Source organism: Microtus pennsylvanicus, chromosome 1 (genome assembly GCF_037038515.1).
Source record: "Microtus pennsylvanicus isolate mMicPen1 chromosome 1, mMicPen1.hap1, whole genome shotgun sequence".
In the NCBI taxonomy this organism is placed as follows: Eukaryota; Metazoa; Chordata; class Mammalia; order Rodentia; family Cricetidae; genus Microtus; species Microtus pennsylvanicus.
This window is the reverse complement of record NC_134579.1, coordinates 94,266,555-94,279,718: the sequence shown is the minus strand read 5'-3', so window position 1 is coordinate 94,279,718 and position 13,164 is coordinate 94,266,555. Positions and strand designations below refer to the sequence as shown.

The 13,164-nt window shown below is 49.5% G+C and overlaps 1 protein-coding gene across 1 annotated transcript in view; it reads left to right on the top strand.

Annotated features, from left to right (window-relative positions):
• The window catches only part of Sdk1 (sidekick cell adhesion molecule 1), a 959,866-nt gene that overhangs the window by 925,480 nt on the left and 21,222 nt on the right, over window positions 1-13,164 (top strand). Inside the window, exon 40 of the mRNA XM_075974284.1 lies at window positions 1,982-2,107. Coding sequence (XP_075830399.1) covers window positions 1,982-2,107 — 126 coding nt within the window. The remainder of the gene's footprint in view (window positions 1-1,981; window positions 2,108-13,164) is intronic.

The following is a 13,164-nucleotide window of genomic DNA, read 5'->3' as shown; positions in this document are numbered from 1 at the left end:
TGCCTATAGAAGTCCTTGTTTGGTGTCGTTCCCAATCACTCTTTCACATAGTTTTGGAGACAAGATCCCTCCATGAACCCTGTGCTCACTGATTGACTAGATCGAGAGGCTGGTGAGCTCCCAGAATGCACCTGTGTCCACCCCGCTCATGTGCCAGGACTGAAGAGGCAGACACGTTGACATGGGTGCTAGGGACCCAAACCCAGGCCCTCCTGCTTGTGCAGCGGGGACGCCACTGACTGGGCTATTTCTCCAGCCTAGTTAACCCCTTTTTAATTTAATCAAATCATTTCTCATGACTTACCTTTAGAGTTCATTGAGGGATTTGAAGCTTTCTTCTCTGTGCCACCATACAGAGGCATATGTGTGCGTTCATGGTGTTCTATGATTCAGCAACATGTCTCTCCAATTCCTATGTCCTGTGCATGCATCCTTCAAAATGTTTTTCTTATCAAGATTATAAAAAACCAGAGCTAAATGTAAGCACAAAAAGAGACGAACGCTTGGAGATCTTGCAGGTAGATAGTGCTGACTGCTCTCAGCATCTCCCTAAGCAATCTGTCATTGCTCTCAGTTGAGCAGTGGTGTAACTGGCCTTTCTAAACCATCCCCTCTGGGTCCTACATCCTCGGTGCGCACTGACCCCCTTCATGCCTCATACCGATCCCGTGGAGCAAGGAGGGAAGGAAACCTGGACAGAGTCAGCCAGGGTGTAGAGTGCCCGTGATCCCAGCACTCAGAAGACGGGAAAGTCACAAAGTTAAAGCTAACCCTGGCTGTGTACCAAGACCCTGCCTCAAAAAACAGTCTAGGGCTGGAGAGATATAGCTCAGTGGTTGAGAACACTTGCTGCTCTTGCAGAGGACCTGGGTCCATTCCCAGGGCCCTTGAGGATGACTCACAACCATCTGTAACTCTGAATCTAAGACAGAGCTTCTCAACCTTCCTAATGCTGCAGCCCTCAGGTTTTGGTGATCCCTAACCATATAACTATTGTTTTGCCACTTCATAACTGTAATTTTGCTAGTGTTATGAATGGTAATGTAAATATCTAATTTGTAGAATATCTGGTATGTGACACCAAAGGAATCTCTGTAGGTTTTTTTTTTCCTCTTTGTTTCCCACCACCCAGCTCCCAAATAACTATACGAAGGCTTATTCTTACTTATGAATGCCTGGCCTTAGCTTGGCTTATTTCTAGCCAGCTTCTGTTAACTAAATTATCCCATCTATCTTTTGTTTCTGGGATTTTACCTTTCTCTCCTTTCTATATACCTTTCTTTCCTTCTTATTCCATAGCTGACTGTGTGGCTGTGTGGCTGGCTCCTGACATTCTCCTCTCCTTTTTCTTTTCTAGCCACTCCTCCCTTCTCCTCTGATTTACTCCCTCTACCTGGCAGCCCTGCCTCTCCCTCTCCTGCCTTGCTATTGGCCAATCAGCTCCTTATTAGACCATCAGGTATTTTACACAGGCAAAGTAACACAGCTTCACGGAGTTAAACAAATGCAACATAAAAGAATGTAACACATCTTTGCATCATTAAACAAATGTTCCACAGCATAAACGAATGCAATATGTCTTAAAATAATATTCCACAACAGGTCGCAACCCGCAGGTTGAGAACTGCTGATCTAAGGGATCTGATGCCCTCTCCTTTCCTCTGCAGACACCTGCACACACACACATACACACACACACCATAAATAAATAAATAAAAGTTTAAAAGTCTCTAATAGTTACACAAAGAAACCTGCCTCAAAAAAGCAAAATAAAATCTTTTTTTCTTTTTTTAACTTTTTAAATTATTGTTTATTGAGCTCTACATTTTTCTCTGCTCCCCTCCCTGCCTCTCCCCCTTCAATCCTCCCCCAAGGAAAAAAAATCTTTAGTGCAAATAAAGTCAACATTTCTGTCCCCAATGAGGGACCACTATTCCCCTCAAGGCCAATATCTACTCACTTTGCTCTTTCTATCCCACAGGGTCCCCAGGCTCGCCAAGAAATGTCCTCGTCACCAAATCTGCCTCCGAGCTGACCCTGCAGTGGACAGAGGGGAATGCTGGGAACACTCCCACGACAGGCTATGTCATAGAGGCCAGGCCATCAGGTAGGAGCAGCAGGATCCTGAGCTCCTGCCTGGAGACCAGAATCAGGCACTGCCCACGTGGTAGTACCTCGGTCACACTGAGGGTTGTGGTCTGTGGGGTCTCTGGCCTTCTCTCCTGGCATTTCCCTAGCAGGGCTGAGGTAGCGGGTGTGTGTGGAAGACGAGGCTCGTTTCTTGTTCCTTCTTAGTGCCTAGTTACAGCTGTGGGGCTGTGCTCTTAACCTCTCAGGCATTCAGCTTCTGATGCCTTAGCCACATGACACTCGGAGAGATGATAATTGTCACTCTCAGAGGAGGGTGGATGAGAGGCAAAGGACACTCGAAGACGGTTCAGCTCATCAGGAAGATCGAGGAGTGTTTCAGGGCCTCGTCTCAGGGGTCTAATGCCGGCAGCCTGTGCAAGGAGCCTGGCTCACTGTGGGTAATTACAGAGTCCTTATTAATAGAGAAATGGCACATCAAGTGCTCTAACTTTCAGGCTCCTGGAAGCGCGGGCTGAGGTCCATTCCTGGACTGGGAAGATGGCTTAGGGAGTAAGGGAGTAAGAAGGCTTGCTGTACACACGTGGGAACCTGAGTTCACATCCCCAGCACCGCATCAGAAGCAAGATATGGCTATGTGTGCATTTGTACCTGTAATCCCAGTGCCGTGGGAGGTGGAGACGGGAGGGTGGGTGAGGCTTGCTGGCCACTTGCCTCCTTGATGGCTCAGCGAGAGACCCGGTCTCAGGAGAATAAGGTGAGGGACAGAGCAGGGCACCCGATATCCTCCTCTGTCCTCGTGTGTGCGCAGGGCTGCGAGCAGCCGTTACACACTCTGTACGTACACCTCACATATACATACAGACCCACTCCTGCCCCGCCTCCTTCCTTCTGACTTCTTCACATCTGCTCACTTTTTAAAACATTATTTTATTTTATGTCTACGGGTGTTTGCCTGCATGTATGTTTGTATATCATGTGTGTGCCTGATGCCTGAGGAGGCAATAGTGTTGGATCCCCTGGAACTGGAGGTACAGAGGATTTGGGAGCCACCATTTATGGAAGTTGAGCCTGTGTTTTCTGGAAGAGCAGCCAGCGTTCTTACCTCCTGAGCCGTCTTTCCAGCCCTCTCTTGCCCACTTTTAAACAAGTATTAATTGCATATATCAGTGGGAGTTTTTTTGAGAGGGTATACATGCAGCCCAGGTTAGTCTTGAACTCTCTATGTAGCCAAGGGTGACCTTCCTGCCCCCACCTTCTGAGTCCTGGGATCCCAGGAATGCTTTATTGTGCCCAGTTTTATGGAGTGCAGGAGATGGTACCCAGGGCTCCGGCATGCTATGTATGTTCCCTCCCACCTAACCCACACCCAGGCTCCAGGGTGGTGCTTTTCTGCGGGCTAATTTTGTTGCCTTCACATAGCTGGGACTAATTTGCCTGACACAAGGAGCTTAAGGAAGGAAAGATTTGACTTGGCTCACATTTCGGAAGGTTTAGTCTAAGGTCACTTGGCCCCATGTGCTTGGCAGAAAAGTCAGGTGGAGGGGACAGGAAGCAGACAGAGAGACAGGAAGAGGCCAGGGACAAGAGCTCACCTGCAGTGGCCTACTCCCTCTGGCTAGGTCCACCTCTGAGATAGTTCCCCCGGAGGCTGGTAACTGAGCATTCAGCACACAAGCCTGTGGGAGGCCGTTCATGTACCCACCATGACACCACACAAAGTGGGCACTGGCCACACCCAACCACAGCACTCTTTGTAACTGGCGCTCTGCCTCCAAATCATCTTGTTTTGTTAGAGGCGGAGCACAGATCCTTGGGTTTACCTTAACATGGTCTCCTCCAACTCCATACGTGTTACCACAAGCACCAGAAGCTGGTCATTCCTTATGACTAAGTAAGACTCTGGCGTGTATTTGTGCCACACCTCCTTTTCCCATTCCTCCATTGACAGGCATCGAGGCTGAGCCCCCATCTTAGATAGCAAAGCTATCTCTTGGACATACCGACCTCATTTTCTCTGGTGGTTTACCCAGCACCGAGATGGCCGGATCATCCACAGTTTGTTTTTAGGGTTTTGGAGGAGGCTCCATCCTGTTCTCCATAGCGACAGGCCTAATCTGCATTCCCAACCTGCCGTGTGTGAACGTTCCATTTGGTTTCAATAACGAAGGGTGGACGTTATTGGGAAATGAGTTGCTGCTGCTTTGAGTTGGATATTACCTCTGGGAGCTGGGCGGGGGCAGGCGAGGGGTGTCACCAAACTTGGGGAATGCTAAGCAGCCTCACCGTGACCTTCAGATGGTTGCAGGGCTCCCAAGGAATGCCTGAGTGGGAACGCAGGTGAAGCACCAGGCATGCTTCAGGAAGTGGCTTCTTCACCAGTGGCTGTGGTGTCAGGAGCCGTTTGGATCTGGCATTGAAGGAGGTTGTGAGACCCAGAGGGAAGAGCCCTGGTGTGGCCCTGTGGCAGGCAGTTCCTCTCCTTTCCCTTCTATGTTGCCTCTGAATGCTTACAAGTTAGAAACACCTTCTGGAAGCATCGAAGGAGAAAGACTGGGGAAGTGGGCAGGGGAGTGGCCTAGTGAGTAGAGCACTGGCCACACCAATGTGAGGACGAGAGTGTGATGCCTGAGAAGAGAGGTTCTCAACCTGTGGGTCGCAACCCCTTTGAGGGTGAAATGACCCTTTCACATTTGTCCTAAGGCAAATGGAAAACACAGATCATTACATTATAGCTCATAACAGTAGCAACTTTATGGCTACAAAGTAGCAGCGAAAATAATTTAAGGATTGGGGGTCACCACAACATGAGGAACTGTATTAAATTGTGGCAGCGTTAGGAAGGTTGAGAACCTATGCTGGACACAGCAGAACATCCTGCAACCTGGGGCTCCCACAGCAAACTGGGGGGGGAGGTTAGAGGCAGGGGGTCCCCTCTGAAAGCTTGTGAGCCTGCTAGGTCCTAGCTACTGGCGTAAGATCAACAAACTAGATCCGGCCTCAGATGAAGTGGGAGATGAGGACCAACACCTGATGATCTTCTGATCCACACACATGTGCCAAAGCATGCCCATGGCCAAGGTGCTACCTATGCATGTTTGCATGAACATAGCTGTGTACACACCACACACACACACACACATATACACACGCGCACGCACACACACACACAAAAAAAACCAAAAACACAGCTTCTTCCTAGTTAGAGGGCAGTGGGAAAATTTGGTAAGATATGAAATTGTCAAAGAACGAAAACACTAAGAGACAGCAGGAAGGAGGGCAAGAGGGAGGGAGGGAGGGAGGGAGGGAGGGAGGGAGGGAGGGAGGGAGGGAGGAAATTCTTTGGCTCCAGCTTGATGGACTGGGGCCCTGGATGGCATATGAGGAGGAAGGCACTTTCCAGCTCTAGACGGGTTCTCAAGTCAGTGAAGGTTCTGGGCCTTCTGTGGTCATTTGGTCCTCTCCACAGCACCGGGGACAGCTAACCAGATCTCTACAGTGACTCTATGTTCAGAGTTGACTTTCGCTATCTCGCCACTGACACTGGAAGACAGTTGTCACCCATGTCCCCTTGTGGATCTTGTTGACTGACCATGGTGGGCTGTTGAACCAGAGCCTTTTATTGGAAAAATAAAACACAGCATGGTGCCCAGTCCCCTCTGCAACGCAGGCCAGCCACAGCTCACAGCGGCATGCGGGCTTTTATAGATTGTCAATATTTAAACACCTTGCTGGGACCCAGGGGCCTCTGGATCTCAGCTGTCATCTATTTCAGGCCTCATTACACAAACCATTAAACACTCTATCTTCTCATTTTCTCCACCCAAGCTCCCTGGCAAGGCCTTCTCGGGGTGGAGCCCTGGTTTAGCAGAGCCCTGCCTGCCTGGCATCTAGGGGGGGGGCAGAGACACTCAGCAGTAGGTGTCCCGTAGCCCAAATGGTTCACCCTGATACATTCCTGCCCGGCCACATCCTTGCTGGCCCTCCTGGAGACAATCCCACCAACACTGCCTCCATCTGTTCCCATCTCTGTCTTCACCCCTGACGATTTCGCTGAAGAGCCCATGACTGTTGCACCCAACGGTAGCTAATGACAGTCACATCGGGCTAAGCCACAGAATCCCCTATTCCAGAGAGGGTGGTTCCCGAGTGTGGCCTGAGGACACGGCCATTGAGCCCTGCCAGGACGGCTGACCAGCTGGTTCATTTCTCTAAATTGTGAGCGAGCCTCCCCTGGAATCGTGTTGCAGAAGGCGCCGGGAAAGCAGCTATGCGGTGGGCAGACGCGGATGATTTATTTACGCAAATTATTCCAAGGCATTTTGCTGTGTAGCTCTCAGAGACTAATTTACATATTTACACAATACACTGGAATGGCACTAAAGGCACTATAAATATACTTTCCTCTCCAAAACAGCCATGAAATATATATTTAGGACGCACCCAAGGCAGGCAGACATTGTATTGCTGTTTTCACAGATGATGCTTTAGCCGTCAGGCGAGGGACCGGTGCCTCTCCACCCTCAGCCCTCCTGGGTGCACCCCAAGTCCTTTCGCATTCATAGTGTTTATTGTCAGTTCTTGGCGAGGCGAATTTGAGTTGAACCAGGAAGAATACCAATATCTCCAAGCTGGGCATAGTGGTGCAGGCTGCCAGAGGATGAGGCAGGAGGATGGTGAACCCAGGTCAACCCAGGCTACAGAGGGAGACTCTGTTTCGACAATAAACTAGTGCAGAGCTAAAGAGATGGCTCAGCTGATACAACGCTCGTCAGGCAAGTGTGAGGGCCTGGGTTTGATCCCTGGAACCTACGCTCAGTAAAACCAGACATGATGATGCGTGCTTGAATCCCAGTGCTGGGGAGGCAGGGATAGGCTGGTCCCTGGGGCTCTCTGGATAGTCAGCCGAGTCAGCAAGTCACAGGCCATCAAGAAACCCTGCCTCAAAAACCAAGGGGGACAGTACCTGAGGAATGACACCCGAGGTTTTCCTCTGGCCTGCACACATGCACACATGCACAGGCATATTAAATAAATGAATGAATAGTCATATCCTTTGAAGGTTTGAGATCTGTGTCGGCAGGTATAGCATGCAGACCTCAGCAGGGGCTATGCCTCATGCTGCTCTCCCTCCTCCCACCAAATGCCTGGGTGTCCTCCTCCTCCCCTGAGTCAGTCTCCTTCATTGGCCATCCCTGCCATGAGACTTGCACCAAGTGCTTTCTGCAACCCTGGGCAAGGACCAGACAAAAGACATTTTTATTGGCAGCTGTGTTCAGCCTGTTGTTTAAGCCTCACCTCCTAGCTTGACAGTTTATACGGAGAGAAACGGCAGCGCTTAAGAAATAAACAACTGCCAGGCGCCCACTCACTCAGCGCTGCAGGCTGGCGGTCAGGCTGTTGGCTTCGTGAGTTACCGGGACCCGCAGTCTCGGTAGTGAGTGGCAGTTTCATTCAGCGTGGAGACCCTGTTTAATTGGCTGTGGAATCAAACTTTTGTATTGGCATGCCGTCTGCCCTGGTACCTGCAAGCGCTTATGCCTGGGCGTTGGAGGGATACTTCCAGTGAAGGCCCCTTGGTCATGCTGCATTGGGCTCTCTCTTGGTTTAGAAAAGATGGAATAGCGTAGGGAACAAACGCATCCCTTACACTGGGGCTGGGAGCTGCTGGCGTTGAGGGATAAAAGCTGACTGATTTCATCCTCTGAACACAAGCATAGCCTTTGACGGTAGATGTGTTTGTACGGGAAGAGCCGTCCGTCTGTTTTTAGGGTCTCCATTCTCTTTCTTTGGGTAAACAACACACTGGAGGAGGAAAATCACAGAGCCCATCTTCTCTAAGGAACACCATTGCAGAGAGCTGAGGTCCGCAGTTCCACCACCTCTGTGGGCTGTTAGGATGTAGTGACAGTGATGCTTACTTAGGAACAGTTGCAGCATCCATGTCCTGGTGCTTCGTTGTTGTCTTAAGACCTCAAGGCAGACTTTCTCTGACAGTGCACCAAGAAACAAGATGGATGATCCAGGAATCAGTTCCCTGGGGTTACATCATGGGGAAGTCAGTTCAGAAGGATTATGCAGGGGTCAGTCACCTGAGGATCTGTCAATCATTCATCCAGGGATCAGTCATTTGAGGACCAGGCATGCAGGGGTCAATTATCTAGGGTATCAGTCATCACCCAGAAGGTTAGCCATTCAGGGAATCGGTCACCAGGAATCAAAGGTCACCCTGGCTGTTACCTTGTGACATTCACAGAAGACCAGGCAACTGGGGGTTAGGCAGGAGAACAGTCAGACACGTGCTAATCACCCGGGGATCATCCAAAAGACCTAGGGGGTCTGTCACCCAGAGACCAGTCTCCCAGGGGACTGATCAGTCCACCCAGGAGATGAGTCAGTTGCTCAAGGGACCAGTGAGTCAACCAGGAAACAAGTCAGTCACCCAAGGGACCAATCACCCAGGAATTGACCCAGGATCCACTGTTCAGGATCAGTCAGTAGAGACCTGGCCTTATATGTAATATGCGATGACGTCCCAGCTTGCCCGTGGTGAGGACAAGGGGGTCACTTGCACTCAGTGCCCAGGGTTTCCTTGTGGCAAACACAGTCACGCCGTCCTCGCCTGTTGTGATTGAGGTGAAAGTCCAGGCACTGGGGAGCTTCTCGATACAAGGAAAATCAGTGGCACAAATCTCATTATTGTTAATAGTTCTGTAATGTGATATTTCTCACAAATTTGTGGAGGTATTTTCTCCATCACTGATTTATTGAGATATTTAGCAGCATAATAAAAATGAGAAAAACAACCCACAGTTGGGGAACAGTGGCCGCTCTCACAGCTGCCAAGTTTTGTTTTTTTTTTTGTCAGTCCCCCTTTCCCCGCCACTGGAGATCATCACGTAAATATTGGTGTGGATAAACAGCCCAGTGAATTATAATCCAAGTACGACAGGCTAATTTTAGAAAGCAGAATTAAGCAAAATAAAAAATGCAAACATTTTCTTCCGTTAATTCCGAAGGAAATCGTCTTGGCATGACACCACCCTTCCCCATTTTTGAGTGTAAGTGGATTGCTGAATAAATCGCTCTGTGTTGAGATTCTATATCAATATTTTAAAATGTTTTTATAAAAAATGCACAGAGCTCCTGGAGCTATGACAGAGCTCTTAAAGTAAAATGTGGTCTTTGGGTGACGATAGGTGCAGGGAACGTCGTGTGTGTCCCCAGCGACAGGAGAATATCAAGTAAACATGAATGCAGAGGACGCCGAGAGAGCTCAGCACAAAGGTGTTCCGACCTCAGATGCAATGGAAATCCTCCAGGCTCCGGGGCTCTCATCTAGCTTTAGTGGTTTTGAACAACACCCAGTCTCGCAAGCCTGCATTTCTTCTATGTTTAGACTCTGATAGCATAGCATTATCTTTTTAGCTGAAAACATGCCACAACGCATTCAGCATTTAGGGCCTTGGAGCTATGCATGAAGAAAATAGGGGTAATTGTTATTTCTGGAAAGACTGTTGGAGTTGGGGCCTGGAAGAGGCTATGGGAAGCAAATATGGCTGCCTGGCGAGGTGAATAGACGGGTGGGTGGATGAGTGAGTGAATGGTTGGGGGTGGTTATGTTGGTGGGTGGAGAGATGGGTGGGTGGGTGGGTGGGTGCGTAAGTGGCTGAATGGTGCATAAATGGGTACGTGGGAGAATGGGTAGATGGATGGGTGAGTTGGTGAGCAGGTGCGTGTATGAGGAATGGGTGGATACAAAAGTGGATGGGCGTGTGGCTGAGTGAATGGGTGGATGGACCAATGGGTTAGTAGGTGAGCTGATAGGTGGACAGGTGAGGGAGTGCATACATGGGGAGTGGGTGGATGGCTAGATGGATGGGTGGCTGAGTCAGTGCATAGGTGCCCAGATGAGGGAGTGGGTAAGGATAAGTAGATGGATGGGTGGGTGATGGATGGATGGGTGGGTTGTGGGGGATGGGTATATATGTGTAGGTTGATGGGTAGGTGGGTGGATAGATGATAAGAACCAATGTCTCATTAATTCTTTAAAAATTCCAGAGCCCTGGGGTATACAGTGAAGTAAACCGAGCATACACTCTGGAGCTGTGGGTGGAACGGCTGCAACTTCCTGGAATGTGGCCGGGGGAGCGGGGGACATGCCCTTGCTTTCCCTCTTCCTCCTGTCCTAGACTGTGCACAGCTGTGAGCACAGAGATTCCTGAGCCCCGAGGGGCAGAGGAGCATCCCACCACAGAGTGGGCCCTGAATCGTCGTAGATGGACAAGGGAATGTCAGGGGCTCCAGCGCTCTGCAGGCCAGGTGTATTAAATGCACTATGACTCTGAGCCATTCTTAAGCAAAATTCACATAAGAAATATAAACCAGGGCTGGAGAGGTGGATCAGGGTTAAGATCACTTGCTACTCTTAGAGGGGACCCCAGTTCGGTTCCCAGCATCTGTTTCAGGCAGCTCCCAGTTGCCTGTAACTCCAGCTCCGGGAGAGCCAGTGCTCTCTTCTGGACACCAAAGGCACCTGCACATATGGTATGTATAATTCACATAAATACTTACACATACCTCAAATAAAACAAATCTTTAAAAAATATACCTAAGCCACAGTGACATTCATTCTGTGCACATAAACCTTGTTATTTGGGGGAAGGGAAGGGACCACCTACGCTATAGTTTGCCGTAGTAACATTGCCATCCCTGACGGGTCTCCTGATGAGCAACAACCCACGACGTGAGTATGTAGGAATAAATCACAAGGCTGTGTGATTAAAGGCCTCTGCTGCTGCCTTTGAAACCATCAGCATCACCTCATTCGTTAACCTGTGACTATCGGGGCCTCGCCAGGGCAAAGTCTCAACCCTGAGCAAACACAGACTCATACACGGGCGATCTCCTCCTGTTTACCGATGGGCTGATCCATCCGAGAGCATCCTCTGTGAAGGAGGTGTGGCGAGGTTTCGTTTCCCCGTCACCCCGGGCATAAAAACAACGGGTGCATGCACATGTATATTCATTGGGCTCTCCCTCCCCCCGTCGCTGGCTTTTCTGAGTCCCGCATAACTCTGCCTCTAAGAGGAAACTGAACTTGGGAAGGACTTCTATTCTGCATCATGGGAACAGTTCAGGCTCCGCGCCCACCTTTTAGCAGAAGCCTCCTTGGGGAATCATTTATATTTTATTTGCAATCACTCACATTGCACTGACTGCGTGTGAAGCAGTGTGCTGAGCACGTTATAAATAAAAACATATTGAATCCTCAAGGCAGGCCTACATGGGACGTGCCTATGTTATCACCGTTTGATTGACAAGTCCCAGAGTGGGTGAGTGCTCTGCCTGAGGTCACACAGCCAATGACAGAACCTGGGCTATGTAGTTACAGAGTTTGTTCAGCCACAGTACTTTGGGATTTTAGTGCATTGTTGTTGATATTGTTAAAACATGGCCTCCATGTAGCCCAGGCTAGCCCAGAACTTGCCATGAAGCCAAGGATGACTTGATTGCCCCGCCTCCACCATGTGAGAGCTTGTGTCACCATGACCAATTTCACTGGCTGTGTTTCCTTCGCTCTGTTGGTTGGTGCTGTGGAATCAAAGCCATTTGCCTTTTTCTTCTTTTCTATAAGACATTTTTCTGGCTTTGATCTTATTTGCATTTTCCTAAATATCAGAATTTACATAAATTTAGTATTTATCTACAGTGGAAAACTATGTATAAAAGAAAAGTCACCGTGTGTGTTGGTATGTGTTTGTGTGGTGTGTGTATGTATGTGTGTGTGTATATATGTGTATGTGTATGGGTGTGTGTATGTGTGTGTGTGTGTGTGTGGGTGGGTGGGTGTGGGTGGGTGTGGTGTGTCCCCGTGGAGGCCAGAGACACCCTCAGATGTCATTCCTCAGTCACTCTCCTCTGTGGTCTCTCTCTAGCTGGAACTCACTCATTAGGCCAAACTGGCCACTGCGCACTAATGATTTTCCTGTCTCTGCCTACCCAGCTCTGAGAATTGTGTGTGCCAGCTGGGAATCGAACTCAGGTGCCCATACTTACACAGCAAACCATTTACCCCCGAGCCACCTCCCCAGCCACACCTTAGCCTTATTAAGTGCACAGCTCAGTAACTTTGAGTAACTTCATGGTGCTGTGTCTCCATCGTCACCTTTCGTCTTGGAAACCCAGACCCTCTCCACTGAATCCCACTCCCTGGAACCCACCGTTCCACATTCTGTCTCCAGCACGTAAACAACCCCGAGGACCTTATCTCAACAACATTGTACAGTATGTGGTCCTTTATGACTGACTGACTTCACTGGGCATCTGGTCCTCAGCATCCATGCTTACTGTCAGAATCCCTTTATTCTGAAAGCGGAGTAATATTCTGTTGTGTGAACATGCAGTGTTTTGTTTAGCCCTTTGTCTGTCCATGGGTCACTTGGGTAGTTTCTACCTTCTGGCACTGTGAATATTACTGAGAGCATGGATTTGCAAGCATCTGTCCAGAATACAAAATCTTAAAAAAAAAATGTGTAGTGGTAGTGCCAGGCCATTGACTAAAAAGCCAGGCTGGGGCAGAACTTGGCAGTAGCGCACCTGCCTAGAAACCTTCAGTGAGGCGCTCGGATAGTGGCTCAGCCACGAAGCGCTGCCAAGTTTGCTCCCTAGCAGTTGTGATGCAAATAAAACACTCACTCTGCATTTAGTGTGGGCTTGACACTGCAGGCGCTCAAGACACTGGACATTGCTAAGATATTTTCATCTGGGAAGTGGCCCTCCAGGCAGAAACCAGGGTCTCAGTCCAAGCAGAGGGCATTGAGCTCTAAGGGTGGTACCCCCAACCATGTACCAGGCCTGCATTTCCTGCATAATCCAGCACTTTGCTCTGAAAAGATGGATGACAGCCAGTCCAGGAGCACAGATGTCCATTCTGTCCACAGTGCATGGAGAACACTGTGCACCACCCCAGTGGTGGCAGCAGTGAGAAAGGGAGCTATGCCTCAAACTGTCCCCTTGCCCAGCTGGCTGCCTTTTGTTTCCAGCCAGAACAGGGTTGGGACCCGAAATGAGTGC